Genomic DNA, 23,459 nt, shown 5'->3' on the forward strand with positions numbered 1-23,459 from the left:
AGTGCAAGGGAACTCCTCTGCGGGGAGGCCTGGGCCAGTGCTTCCCCAGCCCCCAGCTCTGCCCTCACCGTCGCATACTCCGCACAGCCAGCCAGGCCTCCCACGAAGCTGCACACGTCGTCCACCGTCCACTTGCTGACGTCCTCGGGGCTGCTGTCCGTTGCCTCCAAGAGTGCCCCTGTGGCACCTGAGTTGGGGGGATGGGTGTCACCCCACCCCCCTACCCTACTGCTGACCTTTGCCTGATGAGGACAGGCAGGTTGGGTCACTCCCCATGAGGGGCAGGAGGGATGCAGGAGGTCCCCACCTGTGTGGAAGTAGGGGCTGACTGCGTAGGGTAGGCCCAGGGGCAGTGGTGGAAGCAGCGTGGATCCTGAGAGGTGGCCCTTCTCTGTGCCGGCTCTTTCTCCACCAGGGCCTTGACCTGGGGTGGGGCCCTGGCCCCCTACAGCTGCGGACTCGATGTCCTCTCCATCTGCGTCCCTGGGGGGTTGGTCTTCAAGGCCATCTTGTACCCAGAGCCCAGCCCCCACTGTCTCCTTGGACTCACTGGGCTGAGCTGGGGCTGGACCAGGGCCTCCTTTTTGGGGGGCTCGGCAGGCAGCCTCTTGGGGTGGGCTGGGGGGGCTCTGGGGGGGCAGGGCCAGCAGCGGTGTGGTGCTGTGTCTCAGCACCAGCATGGCCCGGTGCCGCTGCAGCTCCTCGGCACCGTCAGGGGGCCGCAGGGTGGGCTCAGGCGCCAGCAGCTGTGGCCTCTCCAGCTCCTTCTGCCGCAGCAGCTCAGCCGACATCTCCAGCCTAGGCCAGGGCAGGGAGAGGGGAGAGGAGGTTCAGCAGGGGGTGGGCAGGGGGCACTGCCACCCTCCCCTACAGGAGAATGGCACCTACCGGGCCAGGTTCTGCTTCCGCAGGAGTTCTTGCTGCCGCACAAACATTTCTGCCTGGGTGGGGGGCAGGAAGCCGTAGCCTGGGGTGAAGGGAACAAGTTGCAGGGTCATCTTGCCCTGAGTGCCCCACCTGGCCTGCCCCTGGTGCCAGCGGATGCCAAGGGGCCATGGACAAGGGTGGGAGGCACAGCCGCAGACCCTCAGGGTACACAAAGGGGCACGCACACTGCCCGTGGCTCACCTGGGGTCTGGCACAGAGCCGAGGGCACCCCCAGGAAAGGGGGTCTGAGGTGGGGGCCCAGGGCTATATGCGGGGCATTCTGGGGCGACAGCAGTGGGGACGGATGAGTCAGCTCCCTGTGGACGGCAGGATGTTGAAGGCCCACGCTGCAGGCTGGCTGCCCGCCCACGTCCCGGGCCCGCCCCCGCGACCCCCTCCCAGGCCGCTTCCCTAATTGCTGGCTGCGCCGGTAAGCGCTGCGCCCTCCTTACGGTTCGGGGTCGCACGTCGCCCCTGCCGGCGGCGCCAATTAATCTCGGGCGGCGGCGCGGAGGCGCTGACCCGGCGGGCACGACTGCAGCAGTAATTACCGAGCAGGGCGCGCAGGGCAGCCCCCACCCCCACCCCCCGCGGAGCCTGTGGGCCGGGGCGGGATGTAATTAGGCTCAATCCGGGAGGCGGCGGAGGCAGCTGCAGACTTGCCGCTGGGCTGATGGGGGCCGCTCCGGGGCGCATCAGTTGCGCCGCGGGGCCTGGCTTGGCAGGAGACAGTGGGGAGTCCCGCGCCGCCCAGGGTCGGCTCTCCGTGCCGCCTGCCGGGCGCCGCCCAGGAGGCCGGTCTGCCCGGTCTCCCGGCTCTGTGACCTCTCAACCCCACCCGGACCGCAGACCCAGCTCAGTCTGCGTCCCTGGGCTCCCTGCCCAGCTCCTCTCTGTGCGTCTGCTGGCCAGCCCTCCCCTTAACTTTGGGGTTTCTAGATCTGGCTACACTCTCCTCCTTTGTCTGCCCCACCACACACCCCTCTCCTGGAACTTCCCAAACTCCCTCAACGCCTACCTGTGGAGGGAGAGGCCCTTGTCTCCGGGGTTCACAAATGGAAGCAAGGTTGCCCTTGACACCCCTGCCCTGGCCTTCTGGAATCTGGTATACTCGAGATGCCCTATGCCCAATGCAAAGGTCAGGAGGTGCCAGGTGCCCCAGACTGGACAGCGTGCAGTAGGCCTGCTGCAGCCCAGCTTTGCACCTCAGAAACAAGTTGAAGTGGGACCTTTGCTCTCTGCTCACTCCTGGCCTCCCCAAAACGCAGCCCCGCCCTTGTACCAGACCTGTCTGGGAAAGACAGGGCAGCTGCTGGGGCAGCGCTCTCCCTGGGCTGAGCCAGGCCCTGCTTCCGGCGGTGGCCGGCCGCGAGGGGGGGCAGATGGACGTCCAGGCCGCTGGGGCCCCTGGCAGTTGTGGCTGCTGTGTCCTGCCGGACCCTCTGGAGATCTGGGGAGGAAGTGGGGACAGCCATGACCCAGAGCCTGGGACCTCTGGCCCTACTCCCAGTGAGTGGACAACACTCGCCAGGAACATCAAGGAATCCAGTCGTGGCGCTGGCTGTCACACGGGCCCGAGGCAGGAGCAGGGGCTCGAGGATGCCGGGATGCTAACTTCCTTGGGGGGCGGTGTCAGGTGAGCATGACACTCAGCAAAGTGAGGTAGCCAGAGGAGAAAGGACACCCTAGGATGGTCACACCACCCAGTGTCAGGGAAAGGGGGTAGCAGATCTGCAGCCCAGTGTCCAGTCAAGGGCTGAGCGGAACACCTGAGGTGAGGGAGCCATGCAAAGGCCCAAAAGTGGGGGTGCCAGCCCGGCTCCGGAGGCTGCAGCCTGAGGAGAACCCAGGGGTGGGTGGGCTGAGACCCCCCCTGCTACCCCGAGGTGGACAAGCAGGGAAATTCCAGAGGCCCCCCACATACCCCGACAGCTGGCAAGGACACGGGTGCACAGACAGATCTTGGCACATGGCACACGGTCAGCATGAGCAGACACACTCATTGCTCACTCCGTCTGACCCCCCCATTTCACTTGGGGGGGGCCTCACAGTCGCCCCCGCAGCCCCCGCAGCCCCTGCCGCCTTGTGCAGGCTCAGCCGCCACCGCCGTTTATAAATTAATTACCCGAGACACAGAGGTTGCCCTGCCCGGGCCGGATGCCAGCCCACAGGGCCCGGCCGCCCGCATCGAGCCCGGCGGGGCCGCCGCCCCCGCGCCCCGCCCCTCAGTGCTTACCGGCGGCTCTGCGGGAGGGGGGATGACGGCCCGCGGCCCTGCCCCCACTCTTGCTGGCTGCACAGCAGCCCCAGCCAGGGCAGGGTGGGCAATTAAAAAGGAAGATTTTTAAATTATTAACATTTGGTGAATTATTCAGGATCTTGTGCCCAGGCTGCCCTGGGGGACAGTGCCTTGTGCAGAGAAGAATCCTGCCCCTCCCAGAACCCCCAGCCCCTCCCCCCTGCTCCCAGTTCCCCCAGCTCTGCTCCTCCCAGCCTCTTTTCTCCCCTCCCTTCTTCCCAGACCCCCTGCTCCCCAGACCCGGAGTCAGGCGGCACTGCCTGCGATCACAGATGAGCAGTCCTACTGAGGTTGGCTGTCAGGAGCATGTGGGGAAAGGCCCAGGACATATGGACAGACAAACGTTCCCAGGTGCCCCCAGCTGAGCCTTCCCTTAAGAGCAGGGAGGGACCAAACTCTGCTCTCTCTGCCCTGGTGCCCTCTCCTGGCACACGGCACGCCCACTCACGACTTGCACACTCACACGGTTTCCGCGGGGGGTGGGGGGAGTGGGCAGAGGGCAAGGGCTGCATCCACGGGAGGCTGAGCCCCCTCCGGCCCTGCGTGGGCGAGTTGGCGGCCCAAGACTCAACGTCTCCTCATCTGTAGAGGGTGGCCAGGCCCAGGGCCCAGGCCTAGCACGGCAGCTGAGCCCCGCTCCCCACCTTCAGGCCCATTAGCAGGGCTTCCGGGTCTGGGGGGCGCCGCTGGGTGGACGTACCGTGGCTGGGGGGGCCCAGGTGGTAGAGGCGCTGTGGGTCCTCGCTCAGCGCAGTCACGAGCCGCCGGTAGTGGTCCTCAGGGGCCATGCCAGGCCCAGGATCCGGGAGCAGCAGGGTCTCTGCATCGGGGCAGGGGCACATGTGGGGAGCTCCTCGGGAGATGGCCAAGGGGCTCTGCCCCACAGCGCACCCCCCACCTCAAGGGACCTGCCCCTGGCTCGGGCTCCCACCTGTGGGGGACTTGCTTCGGGTTTTCTTCTCTGAAGGACAGTCACTGGCGGCAGGCGGGGAGCGGCCGTGCCTCTTGCCCACCAGGTCCCCTGCAGGAGGGTGGGAGCTGGGGGCTCCTGCTGGGCGGGGCAGGTGTGGGGTGCATGGGGGGGCACTGGAGGAATGGGGAGGGGTCCTGGCCATTCTGCACTCCACGGCTGGACTAGGACAGCTTCCCATCTGCCTGGGACAGGGCTGGGTCCTCCTAAACTCTTCCTGCTTGGCAACGCCCCTCGGGGCACCTCCCACCCTCATTGCCCCTGCGCTGAGCTCCTGGGGGGCCCATCTCCCAGGGCCCTCACTCAGCCAGTGACGCCTCGCTCCCCATGTCCAGATTCACACACACCGTCCTCCAGCCACTCCGGCTTCCTCCAGCCCCAACACCCCAACTCCCCAACTCTACCCCTCCCCCTCCCCAAGAGGCCTCCTGGAGGGTGGGGTGGGGGTGCTGCCCCCCCCGGGACCCAGGCCATGGGAAGGCCTCAGCACACAGGCCCCACGCCTGCCCGGAAGCCCCACCATCAGCTCCTAAGCTTAATTCCTTCTTATTCCCTTAATCTGTCATTTTTATCAGGCCAGGGAAGTGCGAGCAGCAGCCAGAGCAGCCGATCAATCTCCACATTACAGCTGGCAGCTCGGTGCTAATAACTTATTGATCTTGGCCCACCTGGCAGCGGGCAGGGTGGGTCCCTTCTGCTGCCTGGAGGTGGAATGTCGAGGGCAGCACAGGCGGGGGTTGGGGTGCCCGACAGTGCCAGGACGGGGGCCTAAGCAGCAGAAGAGGACTCGGCCTGGTGGGTAGAGGGGTGGGGGGCCAAGGGGTCTGTGCCCTACATTCCAGGGGCCACAGGGCTCTGCAGTCTCTTCAGCACCTGCCCCGCCTAAATCCCCTGGGGACACAGGTCAAGGGAGGGACCTGCTTCTGGTTCTCCCTTCTGGCCAGAGGGTGGGGGGCTCCTCTCTGCTCCTGGGCAGCCCGGGGATCCCACCAAGACTCAGCCCCAGGCGGCAGGAAGGAGGGAGCGTCCACCAAGGGGGTTGCAGTCCCCAGGGCTGGAGCAAGGCACCAGCATGGAAAACCCACGTGCAGCTACGGGTAGGTGGGGGGCGCTCAATCACATGGACCTCCTGGGAACAGGTGGGGTTTGCATTTGCGGGATGTGTCCTTGCACACTACAGGCCACACACACTAAGGGTTTGGCCCTTGAACACTCAGGACATGAGCAGCAGGCGTGCACACCAGCCTGTGTGCAAGAGACCTCATCGTGCAGGGGGCGGGGGTTGCCGGCTCAGAATATCTCAATCATTACGGGGCTCCCGCGCACCGCCCGATCGATGGGCAATTAGATTTTATCAGCTGCCTGCGTGGCATCTCCACCCGCGGCTGCAGCGGGTGGCACAGCCACAAAGACCCCTGCCCTGTACCCTGCAACCTCAGCCCACTGTACCCCGGCTCTGAAAGGGGGCCTCGGGGCCAAGCTGCTCCACCTGCGCCTCAGCCGGTCCCTCCTGGGACCTCCTGAGGCCGGGCTCCTGCTGCCTCCCTGGGCCCCAGACCCCTCTCCAGCGATGCCCCCACCCCAGAAAGCCAAGCAGGCGTGTCTCTGCACATGCCCAAACAGTTCCTGGGCCCGTGTGCACACAGCTGGCCCACGGCATGTGTGTCTGGGCACCGTGCATCCCTGCTGTCCTGCTGCATCCCCTGTGGGGACGGGTGGCCTCAGCAGTTCCCAGCCCCTCCGCCTCCGCCTCCCGTCTGCCTGGCTGGGATTAACACAATTACCATCACGCGGCGCCCCCGGGGACAGCCCGCACCCCCGCCAGCCCCCACAGCCCCCCCGCCCCCGCTGCCCCGCCGTCCCTGCTCCCCCCACCGCCCCGCTCCCCCCGCCTCCTCCACTGGCTTCCCTGGCCAACTGCCAAGGCTGCTGGGGCTGGCGCGTCCAGGGCCCTGGGCAGCGGCAGGGTCTGTCCTTGGCCAAGAGGTTGCTGGCCTGGCAGCTTGTCCTCATGCCCTGGGCCCCGGGCACCTCACCTGTGGCCCCCAGGCCCAGCTCCACGCCACCTCTCTGGAACTCGCAGCGGCTCTGGTGCTCGGGCATAACGAGGTGGCGGCTGCGGTGCACGCTGGATATGAGAGTGGAGAGGTCGCTGTCCTGGCTGCAGGGAAGACAGGGAGGGTGAGGGGCCTGCGCGTGCCCCCCGTGTGACAGTAAGGCTGCGGTGTGGCGGCACGACTGGGCCGAGAGACGTGCCTGCGCAGGACCTCCCGACATCTGCTCCCCAGGAGGGTCGGGGCGTCGTCTCAGGACCAGGCCAGAGCTGCGGTCCTTGCCCTGCCCCCAGCCTCAGAAGGCAGCTGGCATGGGTGAGCAGAGGGGAGAATGCTTTACCCTGTGGGACAGGTATCCAGAGAGGATACCCTTGATGCCAGCACCCACACTGCACCCATCGTCTGTTAGAATCTGCACTACTCCCAAACTAGATATAACCCCTAATTTCTCCAAATAAGGAAAAAGAGGCTCAGACCAAAGTCTTGCAGCCAATGAGATGTGTAAGCCCATGCACACACACCTGCATGCGTGCACTTGTACTCACCTGCATGCACACATACCTGCACACGCACATGTGCACACACACCTGTGTGCACTCACATGTGCTCACACCTGCCTGCATGCACATGTGTGCACTCACACCTGTACACATGCATTCACACCTGCAGGCACATATACCTGCGTGCATGTGTGTACTCACACCTGCACACACATTCATACACTCACACAGGCACCCACAGCCACACACATGTGCACACATCAGAACCATACACACTGTAGGCAGACTGTCGGGTTCGCCTGGCCACCTGACACCATGCTCTCCCTGGTCCTTGGCCCAAGAGTCACCACTCCCCAGGCACAAGTGGACAGGAGTAAATGGGTGTTTAATTTTTTTTTTATTCCTTCCTCCTGCTAAGTCGGCGCCACTCTGCATCACCCCATTTCCCACCCCATTTCCTAGCTGGCTCACAGGAGGACCCCTGCCACCTCACAGACGCACTAGGGGTGATGGGCCCCAAGTGTGGCGACATGAGGGGCAGGCATGGGCCCAAGTGCCCCCAATCCCCAGCCCTGGCCCACCTGGAACGGAGCAGCCTCCTGGGAGTGGGCCTCTGCAGACCGAACCTCCACAAGTGACCTGGGAGCCACGGCCCCAACCCTCATTAAATAGCCCCCAGCCCCCACCCCCGGCCGGTCCGGCTGGAGCAGGGCTAATCCCGGGCTGGGCCCTAATCAGGTCATTTCGGCACCAGAGACTCCAGGATTTAGCTGCAGCGAGCTCCAGAGGAGGGCAGGGGCGGTGGGTAAGTCCTTCACGGGTAGGCAGCAGGAGCCTCAGCTCCTCCGTCATCCGCATCGATGCAGGTGAGAACTGCTATCCTCAGCACCTTGGGGTGGGGGTGGCTGTGCAGGATCCTGGCCACGTGGGACCCTCGGCCTCCCCCAGATCCCGTGGGAGGTGGTGAGGGTGGGCCCCGCAGGCTGGCTGTGTGCCCCACCGGGGGCTTGTCCCTGAGGGGTCCGAGAAACTGCGGGCCCCCACCTGAAGGACCCGAGGGGGCACCCCAGGCTGGTGTTGTGCGAAGCAGGAGGGGCTTCACGGCGGAAGGACTCGCGGTGCGAGGAAGCCCTCTGCCCACTGGCCCCACGGGGGGACTTGGGATGTGCAGAGCGGGTGGGCCGCGGGGTGTTGGGGAGGGGACCTCGGGAAGGCCACATGAAGTGGCATGGAGAATGGCAAAGGGGTCAGGGTCCCAGCCCCGCCCTGGCAGCCCCCTCCCACTCCCCTGCCTCCCTCAGTGCCTCTTCCTGCTCGGTCCTGCCTGGCTGTCCTGGGCTTGGGGAGCTCAGTGCAGCTCCTCCCAAAAATAATGCAATGAATGTGGCTGCTGGGGGCGCCCGGGCATAGCTCTGCCGACACTCTCGGAGTGCAGACAGACAAAGGGACAGAGACTGATGGACAGGAGGGTGGGGACAGACAGATGAAGGAGATGATTGGACAGATGATGGAGGAAGACTAGCTGATGATAATAATAGGAACAGAGACAGACAGATGAACGGAGGCAGGAACAGAGAAGGACAGACGGACAGGGCCAGCAAGGGGCAGGAGATGACACAAAGGCAGACAGGGCCTGGCTGGGAGGGGTCTGCCCTCCCACACCCTGCCGGACGCTGGGGCGCATCAACAGGCGGGCTGGGGGCGCAGAGGACTCAGCAGCCCCTCTCAGCAGAGAGCCCTGCTGGCCTGTGCCCCCGCCCTGCAGGGACCCCCCCCACCCTGCCGCAGGCCGAGAAGCCCTGCAACCTGGCTCTCCCGTTCCCCGTGGCACAACCCCGCACGTCACCCAGCCCTTCCCGCTGGCTGCGCATCAGGTTGGCCCTCCCGGGGCTCCCTAGGCCCCCGTGGACCCCTCCCCACCTCCCAGCCCTGGGGTGAGACTGGGCTGGAGGCAGGGGCGGGTCACGCCTGGTGCGGGGTAGGCAGCTCTTGATTTCCCTACAGGCCTCGCTGACGAATTTATCCTGTAATGTCCCAAGTAAAAGGCTTATAAAATGTCATCAATGTCCATGACGGTTCATAAAAATGATCAGTTGAGCTGACAACTCCAAAATGAGGTGGAAATAAGTTTAAAGATGTTTTTATTGTAATTCGGCTCCAGATCCAGCCATTCTCAGAGGCATAAATAATAACAGCTGGCTCAGAGCCAAGACTGGGGAGTGGGGAGGGCAAAGGCTGCGCCCTGGCAGCCCCCAGCTCTAGCTCCAGGAAGGCCCCCGCCCCCTGCTGCGGCCTAGGCCCTCTCTGGTGTGTTTCCCTCCAGAAGCCGCAGCTCCTGGGCTCTGCTGAGGGATGGGCCACCCCCAGGCCTCTGCAGCTGGCAACTTAGATCCCAGCACCCCTCTCCAAGTCCCCTCACTTGACTCCCTACTAACCTCGGAGCTGCTCCTACTGCCACCCAGCTCCCAGAGCCCACATGAGCAGAACGGAACCCACAGGTCTCCCTGCCTTTACAAAACACGCCTGGTCATGTCACACACCCCCTCCCCCCCCCGCTTAAGGACCATGGGCCCCCTGTGCCTGGGGGACAAAGCCAAAGAGGCCCAGAACCCAAGGCCTTTTAATGCCCCTTTTCTCCTTTGTCCACCTGGCACACTCTTATGCATCCTTCAACACGTGGTCTGTATGTCATCACGCTCCCCTTCCAGGTGCCCCTGGCAGGTCTCTGTGGGGGTCGGAGGGGGAGGTGACATTTTCATCTTTGGGCAGATGAGCTCAAAAGGCCAAGTGGAGGTGGAAGGAGCCTGCCCAGACCCCGCCACTGTGCCGCCACTGTGGCCTCAGGCCACTCAGTGCTCCTCACCAGGTCAGCAGCACACATCAAACCAGACACCTGGCAGGTGCTTGGCCAACATCAGCTCTCATTGGCTGAGATGGTGAATGACAGACAGACACATGGACCACAGCCAAGGGAGGGAAAGGAGGCAGAGAGGAAGAGGGGGCTCCAGAGGCTGGGAGCTGTCCACACCAGGGAGGTGGGGAGGGCCTGGCCAGCCCGGGGCTCCTACCTGCAGGATGTCCCTCGGAAGGAGATGTTCACATCCCAGTGGGTGTGGACTCTGCAGGAAAAGGAGCCGTGGGTCAGGTCCCAGCCCCAGGACCTTCACCTGATGGTAAGCTGTATAAGGGTGGGGATGGGGCTGGTGCCGACCATGTCCAGTGCACTGCCAGCCCTGCAGCCCTGGTTTGGTGGGTGAGAGCGGGCTCCCCGCGGTCCAGGCCGGGTGGGAAGCCCATCTGCCTGGCCACGATCAGGGAAGAGCTCAGGAGACCCCCCCCCATTACTTGTTGAACTGAAAGCCCCTTTCTGGTGCTCCTGGCCCCTTCCTCTCTGACCTGCCTTGCTTGGGGCATGGAGCCACCACCTGTTCTCATGACATGTGCCAGCCACGGGGGCCACTGAGCCGTGACCAGGTGAGCCTGACCTGCCAGGCGTGCCTCTGCCCCGTGCCCTGTGAGCGGCCACAGCTCTGTCCACACTGCCCAGCTGGGCTACCTTCTCTTCATGCCCCGGGTAGGCAGGCCGGTCTCCTTCTTCATGGCCGGCGGCCGCCAGGGGGCCGGGCCACCCCCGTCACTGTCGCCATCGCTGGCCGAGAGGCTGGGGGGCAGCTCCTCCTTCTGTGCCCGCGTGGGGGGCAGGGCAGTAGTCCGCTTGTCCGCCAGCCGCCCCCGGTTCTGGGGGGTGGGAGGGAGCATACGTTGGGGGGGTTCCAGAGCCACAGATCGCACGGCCAGCCGGTCAGGGGGCCACAGCAGGGCAGGAGGCAGTGCCCCCCACAGGTCACCTTCCAGCTCCACCCACTGGGGAGAGCATGGCTGGCAGTGCCCAGGCTTGAGCTCCAGAATCCTGGGGCTGGGGAACGCGTCTGTCAACCCGTGTCTGTGTATCTGCCACTCTATGTCTGTGCATCTGTTACCCAGTGTCTGTGCATCTCTCACCCCATGTCTGTGTGTCTGTCACCCAGTGTCTGTCGCCTCGTGTCTGTGTGTCTGTCATCCTGCACAAGCCCACCCACCCATCCTGGGCTCCCTGGTGGCTCCTGGGACCAGGGACTGCATCCAGCCTGGGCTCAGGCCGGTCTGCTGGAACCCACGTGCCGACTGTGGATCTGAATCCCAAACCGGAGGCAGTGTCAAGGGGCCAGTCCTCTGCCCGCTGCACCCTGGGGCCTTCCCTTCCCAGCCCCGGACCGAGAAGCTCAGAGTGTCCCACAGGCCCATTTCTCCCACAGAACGAGCCGCGCACACTGGTGGGCAGGCTTGTGCTCACACGTGGGAACGCGGCACACACGTGCAGAGGCAGCATGTTGGAGGCCACATGGGGACAGGACCGTTCACAGAGGCTGAGGCCACCAGCACCTGAGGCCATCCTGGGCCTCCCAGAGCCTCTGGGTCTCATCATCCCTGGGGAGAAGAAAGGGATGATTTCCTGGCAGACTGGAAACGTCTTATTTAATACCAGGCTGCAGGTGGGGGAGGCAGGGGGGGCTCCGTATCACCTCATCCTTCTCACCCTCGCACGTGCCTTGAGCTGCTGCCCCCCTCAGGGTAGAAGGTCTCCCCTGGAGACCCCAAGTTTTCATTGCTCCAAATACATGCCACACCCAGGCGTCGCCCACCACAGCCCCGCCTTGGGCAGTTCCCCACGGGTCCTGCAGCAGGGTCTCCCGGCCGACAGGGCGCTTGCTTAGCCACTGGAACCTGACAGTGACCTCTGGCTCCGTCTGCGCTGGCACAATCAGGAGTTCAGACCCACTGTATGGGGAATGGGCAGTAGGGTCTGAGTCCAGGCCGGGGGACGAGGGGAGCCTTGCGACCCCGAGTTGGGGCCAGGGTGGGGCCGCCAGCCTGTCCGGGAGTCCCCGCTTGGCTCTGCCTTTCTCCCGCCTGCTGCCACTGAGCACCAGACCTGACCAGGGGAAGGGCTGGGTCCTCTCTGCTCCGGCCTTCTCGCTCTGGGCCCAAGTGTGTCTTAAGAAGGGAAGGAGGTGCCCTGCCCTCTCTCCTCTCTTGGAGATGCGGGGGCTGTGGGGGCTGCAGGGGCCCTTGGGAAAGGCAGAGCCGGGGCGGGGCTGGGCTGGGAGCTGCGGCAAGCTTGGGCCTTGGTGGGAGGGGCTTGGCAGATGGGTCAGGTCTGGGACGTGGGGGGAGGAAGGGGCCCGGGCTGGCCGCTGAGGCCTTGGCACACAGGTGCTGCAGTGCCCAGCTCACATGGCCCAGCCCTGACCCCAGGCGTGAGCCTGAGAGGCTGCAGCCACCTTCCTTCTGCTTAGCAGTTAGGTTTAAAAATGGGGTCCTAAAATCCCTAAGCAGGCGTCTACTCCCAAACAGGACGAGGGGTGTCCCCAGAGCACCTGGAGAGGAGGGATGCTGGGGCCTGTGGGCCTGGCCACAGGGTCGAGGGAAACCTCAGTGTGAGAAACGTGGGTGCTGAGGGACAAGGAGCCTGCACTGGGGGACAGGGGTAGCAGGGACAGGCTTGAAAGGAATAAGGCTCAGGAGACGGGGCTCAGGGCAGGGGCTGGGACCCCCAGATGGGGGCTGTGGCCTCATCTCCCTCCAAGGCCAGATTTTCCCCTGGAGATGGGGGAGCAAGTCACATCCTGGGAAGACGCTCTTCCTGGGAGCCCAGTACCTGCTGCACTGAGGGTGCCGTGGAGGGGAGGTAGAGGCCTGGGGTCGCATGGGGCTGGCTGTGCCATCGGGTGTGTCTGTGCCCAGGCTGCCCCTCCCCCGCCCTGGCCCGATGGACATCCCCCAGGAGCTCCAAACGGGTCCCTCGCAGACGGAATTCCCTTTTCAAATCAAGTGCCCCCAGCCCACTAGGGTGCTGCCGGGGATAGTCAGCCCTATGGAGAGGGCAACATTTTGGAGAAGCAGCAGCACTCCAACCTCTTCTGCCCTCCCAGATCAACAAGGGCCACGAGCACTTAGTCTGTCCCTGGCCAGGTCGTGTCCTTAGGGCACTTCTGGACACTCCAGCCCTCAGAGTTCAGGGACGACAGTCAGCACTCACCCCGAGCCTGTGGCCACATGTTAAGCCAGCCCACTGAGAGCCCAGCGTGGAGCAAGCACTGCTCCTGGGCGGGCACCACGTGCTGGGTGTCCCCGGCAGTGCCCCTGGACCTGAGAGGGGCAGCCCCTAAGCTCAAGTCAGGGGACTCTGACAGAAGACCTTGCATCCTGGGCTTTCCCCAGGCCTTCTGGAGAAGCAGCTCTGGGGACTGGGGTGTGTCTGGGGCACCCCAGGGTTCTGGCATCCATCCCAGGTGCCACGACTGGCAAGAACACAGAGCAAAGACTGGGAGCCCAGGCCCCCAGGCCGCTCCCACTGCCCCTCTGTGGAAGCCCCAAACGCAGCGGGAGGCCGAGGCGCTCCGTCTTACCACTGGGGACGAGATCCGGCAGCCGGGGCAGTCGCAGATGGGAGGGTGCACCTGCAGGATGCCCTTCGACATCAGCGTCTTCAGACTTTTTCCTGCGAGGAAGCAAGGCAGGCGGTGAGGCCGGGGCAGGTGCACTCGGAGACGACGCGGAGGGAAGCCCTTCGGAGCCAGGCAGCACCGGCCGGCCCCACCTTCCCACCCTCTGCCTCCCAACCCACCTCAGTCCAACTTCTGAGCCCGTGGCCCTCCCCACCCTGGCGGACACCGCGGGGATGTGCAAGACTCAGAAACCCAGTTCCCGGGGTAGGGGAGCGCCCTCCCCCGTGGAAGGCGCGGCCTCCTCCTCGCACCACCCCGGCGCCCTCCTCCCGCACTTCACCCCTTCCACGCCGGACCCGCCGAGCCGCGACGAGGAAGGCGAGTCTGCGCGCAAGGAGCAGCTCCGTCGGCGGAAAGGGGGCGGCCACCGCCGAGCCTAGAAGCTCCAAGCCGAGCGCCACCCGGTCCCAACTTTCTAACCCGCCCACCCCCGCCCCGCTCCTACTCGCGTCCTGGCTCAGGCCCCCCGCGTCGCGCCCTCCTGCCGGCGTCTAAAACAGGCTGCGCGCGTCCCCTCCTGCCTGCGCCGCTCCCGCACCTTCCCCCACCTTTATCGCGCGCCCCCGCAACCCGGTCGCACGCGTGCCCGTCTCCTCCCGCGGGAAACCGGGTCTCAGTGTCCGCGGGGCGAGGCGGCGCGCCCGGCCTCTTGCACACTCTCCCGAGTTTCCGGAAACTTCCCCTCGGCGTTCCGCGAAGACCTTCCGAGACGATGGCGCGGGCCACCTGTCCGCGTCCCGCAGCCCCAGGGCCCGCGGCCCGGCAGGAAGGAGCGGCAGGCGAGAGGCGCGGTGCGCGCGTGCAGCGGGGGCAGTGCGGGCGGGTGTGCGTGAGCCGCGGCAGCCCCGGGCCCGCAGCGCCCCCTCGGGGCCGAGGCGGGGCCGTCGGGGGGCGAGGGAAGGGGCCCGGCCCGCGGGGTCCCGGGGGCGGAGGGGAGGGACGTGCCGCACCTTTGTGGCGTATGCTGCGCTTCCAGTCCTTGGCCGTCTCGCGGCCGCTGACGAACTGGAACTCGTTGGGGGTGAGCCACTCGCCGCGGTGGCGGATGGACGGGCCCTTGCTGCCCTGGCAGAGTTTGCGCACGTAGAGCAGCGCGCGGTTGGCGCCGCACTCCACCTCGATGCACGGCTCGCCGTTGTCCAGCAATGGCTGGAAATCCGGTGCCACAGTCGCGGCGGCCGAGAGGCGCTCGAGCACCAGCGGGTCCGGGGGCAGGTGGAGGTGCGGGCCGGCCTCGTGCAGGCTCAGGTAAGCGCGCGGGGCGCGAAGAGGTGGCGCCAGCAGCGCCTCGTAGCCGGTGGCCGCGGCGGGCAGCGAGGCGGCCGGGGGCAGGGCGGCGGCGGCGGGCAGCGGCGCCAGGTAGCCGGGCAGCGGCGGCAGCGGCAGCGCGGTCAGGGCTGGGTGGAAGGTGGCCAGGGCCAGGGCCAGGTCCTCGCGGCCCGGGAACTCCTTCTTGACCGCGGGCATGGTGCGCCGCTGGCCGGTTAGTCCAGCTCTGCGCCGCCGGAGTAACTTGCTCGGGGCCCCGCAGGAGTTGGGCCGCCGGGCGGGATGGGCCCGGGGAGGCGCCTGCCTCGCGCCGCCCTGCCGGCTACTGCGCGCCGGCGCCGGGAGCCGCCGCCGCCGCCGCGCCGCCCGCCGGGCCGCCGCACTCGCCCGCTGCCCGGCCCGCTGGCGGGGGCTCCACGACTGCAGACATGTTGCCGCTATCGATCCCGGATCGACCGGCCGAGCGCCACAGCTCCGGGGCCCTGGGACTACGCGGGGCGCAGGGGGTTCCGCACCCCGGCCACCTGCGCCCGCGCCCCGCTGGCTGATCCGCCCGAGGGGCCGAGTCCCGCAGTGAGGAGACGCGGTATCGCCGGGCCCCGCGCCCCGCCCAACCCGGGGGTCCCAGGCCCCCGCCCTGCCGCCACCGGGGCCGCGCACCCGTGCGCTGGCGCGCGCCCGCCCGACGGGGACTTGGGAGACTCCCGCCGCCGCCGCCGCCGCCGCCACAACTTGGCCCATTTAAACGGCCCCGGCACGGCGGGCGGGCCCGGGCTGCAGCGGGGGGTGCGTGACGGCCGACTGGGCCCACCCGGGCGGGGGCGGAGCGGCGGGACCCGGCTGCTCCTCTGCCCTGTGCGGAGGGGGCGAGGGCAGAAGAAGGGGCGTCTTGGAGGGCGGGTGAAAGGGAGCACGGGCGCGGGGGCCGCACCGCCCAGCACGGGTGTCATTGTTTGTTTGCAGCTTGTGTTGAGGACTGATCCCGGGACTCCACGTGGGGCGCGCGCAGGAGCGGGAGCTGCGGGAGGAGAGGAGCCAGGCCCGGCACGGCGTTGGAGCACGGCATGCGCCGGTAGGGTGAAGCGATGGGTTTGCAGTACCTTGTGGCCTGTGCTGGACGAGGGAGGACTTGTACTCTGTAAATAACACAGTCCTGTGGGCGCTCCCGCTCCCCAAGAAGGGCCTTGTTATGCCCCCTTTACTGAGGGGGAGACCCAAATGCAGGTCAGGCAACCAAGCTAGTGCCCCCTGCTGCTCTGGCCCAGGCTGCGGACTGGCAGTGACAGTGCCAGTCCACCTGAGAGCAGAGCATGGAAGTGGGTGGCTCAGAATCAGGGAGCAGGTGTGGAATAGGGGTAAAGACGGGACCCCAGAAAGCAGGGGTCATACGTGTGTCGCCTCTAAGTTGCCTGACTAAGGAGAGGAGAATGTGCCACGTCCACACCAGCTGGGTGCCTCCGTCATCTTCGTGCAGGCCTGGTGTGAGGTCGCAGCTGCCCTCTGAGCCCCTGCGCCCTGCCTTCATCTCTGCTCATCAGCACTGTTGAGGTGGTGGACGCCCTGGGAAATAACCCCAAGAATACCCCAGTGCGAGTGAAGAGGCACAGCTAAGGATGCGGGCTCTCAGTCAGCTGCTTGGGGCGCCTTTTGGGGCACCCCGCGAGCATGTCCTGCACAGGCAGGTGGGGGCGGCGGCAGGGGGCTGAGCTGGATGCCTAGCTGCCCCAAGGGGGTTGGAAAAGTGCTACCACCCACTCCCTCCCAGCAGCAGGCACCTGAGGCTTCCTCTGCTGACTCCTGCTGCCCATCTTGTACCCAGCAGTGGGGCACCAGAGGGTGCCAAGGGGGGCTCCCTTCCACACCACAAGCCTGGACTACTTGCTCTGCACTGTGGGTCGGGTCCGTAGGTCCCAGCGCAATGGGGGTGTGACCCTGGGCTCCACCACCCCACCTGTAGCCTGGATACCTGCATACGGCACACCTGGCTCCTGGGTGGCCTCAGAGAACTGTCCGCATGTTCCCCAGTAAGGCACCCCAAGCCTTTTCAGAGACTGGGGGATGCCCCCCTCATTGCCCCAGTGTCAGTCTCACATGGGGGCAGGAGGCTGCCCCTGTCCACAGGGGAGCATGGCCAGCAGGCCTGTCCCGTGGCTGTCAGTGGGCTGGAGGCAAAGGGCTCCCCCTGACACCCACCCCCAGTGCTCTCGTGTCCACCTGCCCCTGTGAGCACCACCCAAGAACAAGCTCATCTTTCCACTGGGCTTCCTGACCCCAGACCCCAACCTGCAGCCTGCGGACCCCTCCTCAGCCTCACCCTCCATGCAGGACCCCCCACCCCTGGCCAGTGTTGTGGTTGTGGGGGCAGGGCCTGGCCACCAGCTGGCTGAGGGGGAGCTCACCTGGCCTGACCCCCATGCATGATCTGTCCTCACCCCACCCCCAGGAGGAACAGGCTCCTTCCCTGAAAGACCCCAGATTATCCAAAGTGCCTTGCAGGAAAATCCTCACAGGCCACCCCCCAAAGGACAGAAGACCCCCAGGGGCAGAAATTGTACCCGGTCCTTGTGGGGTCAAGGGGAGCAGGCCCCGCTACCCCTGGGGATCACACCACTCGTGTACCTGGCTTGGGGCTCCCTGCCCCTGCTCTGCTGTTCTCAGATGAGGCGGTGGCTTAGGGACAGAGTTTGGGGTGCTCTGGTGACTCCCGCTGGCAGGATCCACAGCCGCCACTGCAACACCGCCTGCCCGGCCCAGTGTTGTCGCTGCTCGTAGTCCCCCTGCTTGGGGCCCTGCTGCTGCTGGCCCGGCCTGAGCCTCCTGCCACCGCGGGAAGGGAGGGCGGGGGAGGGGTCATAAATAACCCGCGGGGCGGCGCAGACGGTGACCAGAGATGTCCCCAGGGAGCGCGGGGGCGGCTGCAGGCCCCGAAGCCCCAACGAAGGCGCCACCCTCGGCCTCCTTTGGCGCCGCCCAGACCCCACCTCAACGGGCACTCCTGCCAGAACACCCCCTCCTAGTCCCAGAGCTCCAGCCTGCCCTCTTCTCCAGAGAGCCCCCTTAGCATGCCCCCCCATCATTCATTCATCAGCCAATCATTTATTGAGCACCAGATGTGGCCAGAGTCCAAGGCCAAGAGACAGGTCCAGAGGTAAGGCTGGAAGGTGAGCAGGGGCACAGGCAAGCAGAGATGGGACCCTGCGCCCCCCGCTGCAGTGTCCTTAGCCCACCAAGGCACTGGCCTGGCGACTGGCAGGGCAGCGGGCAGGAGACGATGGCAGGGACAGGCCACCTTGAGTGAGGGGATCTGCACAGCTGTGCTGTGCTTGCACCAGGCACCTGGCTCTGTGTGCATGCCCCACGCATGTGGCACGCAGACATGTGCATGGCCATGCACAGGCACCTTCCCAGAAGCAGGTATGCACACAGTGTGTGCTGGCACAGTTGTTGACTTATGCCTCCAGTGAGACCTGTGCCCAAAACACACAGAGGCAGAAACGCAAGGAAGGGCTGCCCTGTCGGGACACCAGAGCTGGCTTCAGGCTGCCCCGGCCCTCAGTAGACCCTTGACTGTTGACTAGGTTTACCCCCCACCCCAGAGAGGGCCTCCTACATGACCCATGCTGCCAGGTCATCAGTCACCTGCCATGTTACCCAGAGGCTGGTGTGTACATAAGATGGTGGACGGCAGGCTCAGCGCACGCATGTGGGAGCTGGCAGTGTGGCTAGTGGCCAGGGTCAGGGCCCTTAGTGGACTTGCTGCCTCATTCAGTCGCTCTGTCCTTCTTGGGACCTTGGTTTCTCTATTTATAAAATGGGTGAGGGGTGTGCAGAGCCTCCGTGGGGACCCTTTTGGCCTGGCCAGAGGAGTCAGTGCTTGACGGAGGTGTAGCTGTGGCACCCTGGTCAGCTCAGTGAGGTGGGCTTCCTGCACCAGCCCAGAGCACAGCTGGGGCAGCAGGCCCTGTACCCCCAGGGGAAGCAAGGGGAAGAAATAAAGTCCTGCAGGCCGGGTGGGGCTGCAGGGCACAGCAGCTGCCCCCTTCGTGGACCCCAGGTCTGTGATCCTCGCGTCCCTTCTGCCTTCGCCTGGCTGGAACATGTGTGCGTGTGGGGAGGGTTCTCAAGCAAGGTGGGGGGCCTGAAGACCAAGGCACTCAGGGCAGGAATGTGCCCACAGCAGCCCTTGGCCCTCCCAGCACTGTCCCCCCCCTCCCATTCTGCAATTGCTGGACCAAAGATGGCGTGACCTCACATCCCTTTCCCATCCCCACGTCCCCAGGTGTGCAGCAGCAGAGGGGCCTGAGCCCCTCTCCATCCAGTGGGCCATTCTGGAGCCTTCTGCCCCCTGGGTTGCCCACCCCAATCCCCTCTGGGTTGCCCCCATGTAAATTCCATTGGCTGGACTCCCTTCCATTTATCTTCATTCAGCGTAACTTAGAAGGGGTTGCCGGGTCCTGCTCTGTGGCTGCAGCTCGTAGGAGCCCACCCACCCTTGCAGGGTTGCAGCTGGGTCAGCCTGCTGCTGGAAGAGGGGTTGGGTGGTCTAAGTCCCCAGATGCATGGGGCCCCGCACAGCCCCTCCTGTCAGGAGCCCGCTGGTTCATGGGGTCAGTGCTGGGTTCCTTACATCAGGGATGTTCTGTTCATGGTGGACATGAGCTTCACGCCTTCCCCGCCCCTTTTCGGCCCAGACTGAGCCCTGAGCCCATCATGTTGCCCACTTAGCTGCCCAGGAGCACAAGGGTATGGGTGCTGGGGCGTGTCGGGTGACCCCATCCTCAAAGGGCAGGTAGAGGACCACACCCCTTTGAGGCCCACTGGCTCCTCTGTGGGCAGGTGTCTTGTGAGTGAGGGTGGCCGTGCTGCCGAGGAGCCACAGCAGGCTGGGCCTGTGGGCACTGCTCAGCCCCCCGGGCATGGCCTCCAGAGTGGGTGGGTGGAGGCCACATGGCCTAGGATTGGGGGTCCACATGCAGAGACTTGGCCTGAAATGGGCAGGCGAAAGGGCAGCAGTGCCAGGCTCCAGCTTGGCCTTGGGAGAGTAGGACCTGCAGAGGGGGACGTGGGCCTGGAGGCTCCAGAAAGGTGGGAGAAGAGCCAGCAGGCAGGACGGGGCTGGTCTGAGTATAGTGGTAGCCCTGCATGGAGCAGTGTGGGCACCCCCAGATGTGGGTCTTTGTGCCCTGTCTGCCCCCGCTCTGGAAGGAGGAGCCCAGCCTTCAAGGCTCTGTATGTGCAGATGCCAACAGATGGTCCCCAGAAAGACAGAATGTCCTCTTGGACTGGGGGCCCTTGCAAAAATCTGCCCCTTCTCAACAGTTGAGTAACTGTGTACCTGAGGCCCAGTGGTACATGTGGACTCAGGAGCATCAGAGACAGGTCAGCTCAGAGCTGGTGAGGGGCAAAGCCAGCACCTGGCCTGGCTCAGCTCACCTTACGGCCAGGAACCTGAGTTCTTACAACCCTCTTGCTTGTTGGAGATGTCCTGCTTCCTAGTTTGGCCCTATTCTGGCCTCAATACATTGGCATTTTTCTTCTTAGTGCTCCCAGCTGGCATCTTGCTGCAAATTAAACCAACTGCTCTAATGGGCACTTGCCCCGAGAGCCTCTTCTCAGAGCAGTCTCCCATTCCCTCACTTCCCTTCTCTCTTTCCTGGTCCTCTTCTGCCCCACCCACCTGTCAGCATGGGCTGTTGGCTGGGTGGGTGGACGGGGAGACGGAAGAGTACCAGGGATGGCTGGGTGGGTGGACGGGGAGGCGGAAGAGTACGAGGGGATGGCTGGGTGGGTGGACGGGGAGACGGAAGAGTACAAGGGGATGGCTGGGTGGACAAGGAGATGAAGAGTACGAGGGGATGGCTGGGTGGGTCGACGGGGAGACGGAAGAGTACCAGGGATGGCTGGGTGGACGGGGAGACGGAAGAGTACGAGGGGATGGCTGGGTGGACGGGGGGACGGAAGAGTACCAGGGATGGCTGGGTGGGTGGACGGGGAGGCGGAAGAGTACGAGGGGAGGGCTGGGTGGGTGGACGGGGAGACGGAAGAGTACAAGGGATGGCTGGATGGGTGGACAAGGAGATGAAGAGTACGAGGGGATGGCTGGGTGGACGGGGGGACGGAAGAGTACCAGGGATGGCTGGGTGGGTGGACGGGGAGACGGAAGAGTACCAGGGATGGCTGGGTGGACAAGGAGATGAAGAGTAGGAGGTGAATGGGTGGCTGGACGGGTTCCACCCTAGTCCCTTCTCTTCCATATGTACTTCTGTGGTGGTTTCTTTTACAGATTATGGTGGCCAAGTCTTCAACAACAGTCTAGACTAGGGGAGTCCTGAAAGCCTGCTGGCCACCTCCACCTCACAGTCCCTGGAGTTATTTACCCAAATCACATGTCCGTACATCTCACCACCATGTTGGCACCACCTTCTGGCTTTCAGCCACCCTAGCCAGAAGGCTGGTACCATCTTGGACTCCTCCCCAACATCCGATAGCAAGTCTCCCAGATCCTGGCTCCCAGATGCCTGCTTTAATCCAGGCCCCTTACCCAAAGCACTGACTCTGTGATGCCCTAGACCCTGCCCCCATCCCATGGGTGGGCCCCACCAGCCTCCGAGCCCCCGTGTGTTAGTGCTGTTCTGCCAACGGGCATGTCTGACCATGCTGCTCTCCAGAGGCCCCCATGGAACTTGGGACAGTCCAAGCTTTTTTTCCCAGAACCTGCCTCGCCCCATCCTCCTGCAGGTGGTCCCTTCTTCCTAGGATCCCTCCCCAACAGGTTGTCCAGGTGCCACTCTCCCAGCACTTTTGCCTTCTTGGGCCCCTTACTCCATGTGCATAAACTATTGAAAATTACATTTACAACAGTGTTGGTATAAAAACAAATATAACCTATGCTGGATTCACTGTTATCTCTTCTTCCTTCTGGATTTAAAAGATAAGATTAAGACATTGTGGCGGGGCCCCTAAAGCTCTGTGCCTGGGGTGCTTGGCGGCATAGCTGACCTGGCCACTGCCATCAGGCCTCAGCCCAGTATCCATTCCTCCAACGTGCCCTGAAATTGGCCTCCACTCCCAACATCCAGGGGGCTCGGAGCCCTGTGGGTCCCACTCAGGAGTACTGTGGGCTCCACCTAAAGGTGGTGCCAGTCCAGACAGGAGCCCAGGCCGGGAGGAGTCTGGCATGGGAGCAAGGGATACTGAGGGCCACCTGAATTCTTGAGGAGAGACTGGCCCCTGGGGAGATGGCATGGTCAGGCAGCTGCCCCCATGCTGGGTGGGTCACAGGAGTCCTAGGGCCAGGTCTGTCCAAACTTCTGGAGGCTTCCCTGCCTGCCTCCACCAGCTGGCAGAGCCGACCTGCTTGGTGGCAATTCCTTGGTGCCCCCTCTGCACATGTTTCTGGAGCTGGAGCCTGAGCTCCCTCCCTCCAAGCCTCTCTTCCAGCCTTTTGGCCCAGGGTCCCCAGGCATTCCAGCCAATGCCCTCACGGTCACTTTGGCTCTGGCTGGGCTCCTACTGCAGCAGGCTCTGGGGGAGGCGGGTGTGGGACTGGGGTCAGAGGCAGCCTCAGCCCAGGGGGCTGGCAAGGCCTGTGGGTGGCGCTGGCCTGGACCCTCGGAGGCACTGGGCTGGGGGAGGGTCCTCAGGGTGGGGGAGGTTTCTCCCAGCCTCGGCCCCACCCCAAGCCCATGCAGGCCCTGGCTCTGGGAACCAGGCAGGTAAAGCAAGGTCCCTAGACCAGGGTCCCAGTTGGGGCCACCGCCGCAGCCCCCACCTCCCAGCCCATCCCACATTTGCTCCCAGTGGTCATCCCTGGAGGAAGGAAGGAGGGACACACTTACATGCACAAACATAGGTACCACAGCCATGAGTGCACTCACATGTGCACACACACCTTGTGCACACACATCTGCACACATGTCACCATGTGTGCACAGTTGTGTACGTGTGTGCCACACTCACATGCCCGGTACCATGTGTGTACCACACCTGGGTGTACATGCAGGCTAACACACATACCCATGTGCACACACATGTACCAGACTCATGTGTACAGATAGGCATACACGCAGCTTTGTGCACATGCCCGTGAACACACCCGGGGGTCACTGCCTTGACCATGTTCCTCCTTAAGTGCCTGGCCAGTTGCCCTTCCCCCCTGCGGTGGCTGCCCCTCAGTGGGGGCACAGGCTCCCTCTGGGGCTGTGGGGGGCCCTGGGTGCAGAGCAGGGGTCACAGTCCAGGACAAGGGGTTGGCTAAGCACAGGAGGTCAGGAGCAGAGGCCTCCATTCCGCCCCCGCCGCCTGCAGCCCTGAGGCCATGGCCAATAAACCACCCCCCGCGGGAGACAGCTTTATCTTGTTGATCGGAAGTCTGCCAGCCCAATTTATGATGGGACATAAGATCTCCAAATCTGAATTTATGTGCTGTAGTATAACGAGAGGTCAATGAGATTAAAAGTGGGCTCATGAGGGAGCTGGGCTGGGCCTGCACCCTCCCTCCCAGCAGCAGGCTCTGGGGGAGGTGGGTGCGGGACTGGGGTCAGAGGCAGCCTCAGCCCAGGGGGCTGGCAAGGCCTGTGGGTGGCGCTGGCCTGGACCCTCGGAGGCACTGGGCTGGGGGAGGGTCCTCAGGGTGGGGGAGGTTTCTCCCAGCCTCGGCCCCACCCCAAGCCCATGCAGGCCCTGGCTCTGGGAACCAGGCAGGTAAAGCAAGGCCCCTAGACCAGGGTCCCAGTTGGGGCCACCGCCGCACATTTGCTCCCAGTGGCCTCCTTTCTTCCTGCCTGCCAGGGTCTCGGGGTGGGACCCAAGTGGGAGAGGCCTGAGGGCACTGCGCAGCCTGTCAGGGTGGGCCCTGACTTCGGAATTTATACAAATAAACGAAATGAAAAG

The 23,459-nt window shown here is 64.7% G+C and overlaps 1 protein-coding gene and 2 long non-coding RNA genes across 5 annotated transcripts in view; 1 reads left to right on the forward strand and 2 right to left on the reverse strand.

Annotated features, from left to right (window-relative positions):
* The window catches only part of SAMD11 (sterile alpha motif domain containing 11), a 15,836-nt gene extending 981 nt beyond the window's left edge, over positions 1 to 14,855 (reverse strand). Inside the window, exons 1-12 of one of the 3 annotated variants that reach the window (XM_077151637.1) lie at positions 14,249 to 14,855; positions 13,200 to 13,291; positions 10,307 to 10,488; positions 9,819 to 9,869; positions 6,233 to 6,357; positions 4,158 to 4,247; positions 3,927 to 4,046; positions 2,215 to 2,377; positions 1,129 to 1,244; positions 889 to 967; positions 308 to 798; positions 69 to 187 (exon numbers count right to left, since the gene is read on the reverse strand). In XM_077151637.1, the coding sequence (XP_077007752.1) occupies positions 69 to 187; positions 308 to 798; positions 889 to 967; positions 1,129 to 1,244; positions 2,215 to 2,377; positions 3,927 to 4,046; positions 4,158 to 4,247; positions 6,233 to 6,357; positions 9,819 to 9,869; positions 10,307 to 10,488; positions 13,200 to 13,291; positions 14,249 to 14,765 (2,145 nt within the window). In that variant the 5' untranslated portion in view covers positions 14,766 to 14,855. Of the gene's footprint in view, positions 1 to 68; positions 188 to 307; positions 799 to 888; positions 968 to 1,128; positions 1,245 to 2,214; positions 2,378 to 3,926; positions 4,047 to 4,157; positions 4,278 to 6,232; positions 6,358 to 9,818; positions 9,870 to 10,306; positions 10,489 to 13,199; positions 13,292 to 14,248 lie in introns of all 3 variants that reach the window. The other 2 variants (XM_077151639.1, XM_077151638.1) reach the window with 2 other exon arrangements.
* Positions 14,205 to 22,580, forward strand: LOC143675083 (uncharacterized). Its single transcript, XR_013171357.1, has 3 exons — positions 14,205 to 14,546; positions 15,531 to 15,639; positions 20,851 to 22,580. It is a non-coding gene; the product is annotated as an uncharacterized LOC143675083 (long non-coding RNA).
* LOC143675084 (uncharacterized) lies at positions 15,420 to 17,363 on the reverse strand. Its single transcript, XR_013171358.1, has 3 exons — positions 17,187 to 17,363; positions 15,957 to 16,127; positions 15,420 to 15,703 (listed from the first exon to the last, which is right to left on the reverse strand). It is a non-coding gene; the product is annotated as an uncharacterized LOC143675084 (long non-coding RNA).
* Positions 22,581 to 23,459: the final 879 nt, after the last annotated feature.

The sequence above is a fragment of the Tamandua tetradactyla genome, chromosome 2 (assembly GCF_023851605.1).
Source record: "Tamandua tetradactyla isolate mTamTet1 chromosome 2, mTamTet1.pri, whole genome shotgun sequence".
NCBI lineage: Eukaryota > Metazoa > Chordata > Mammalia > Pilosa > Myrmecophagidae > Tamandua > Tamandua tetradactyla.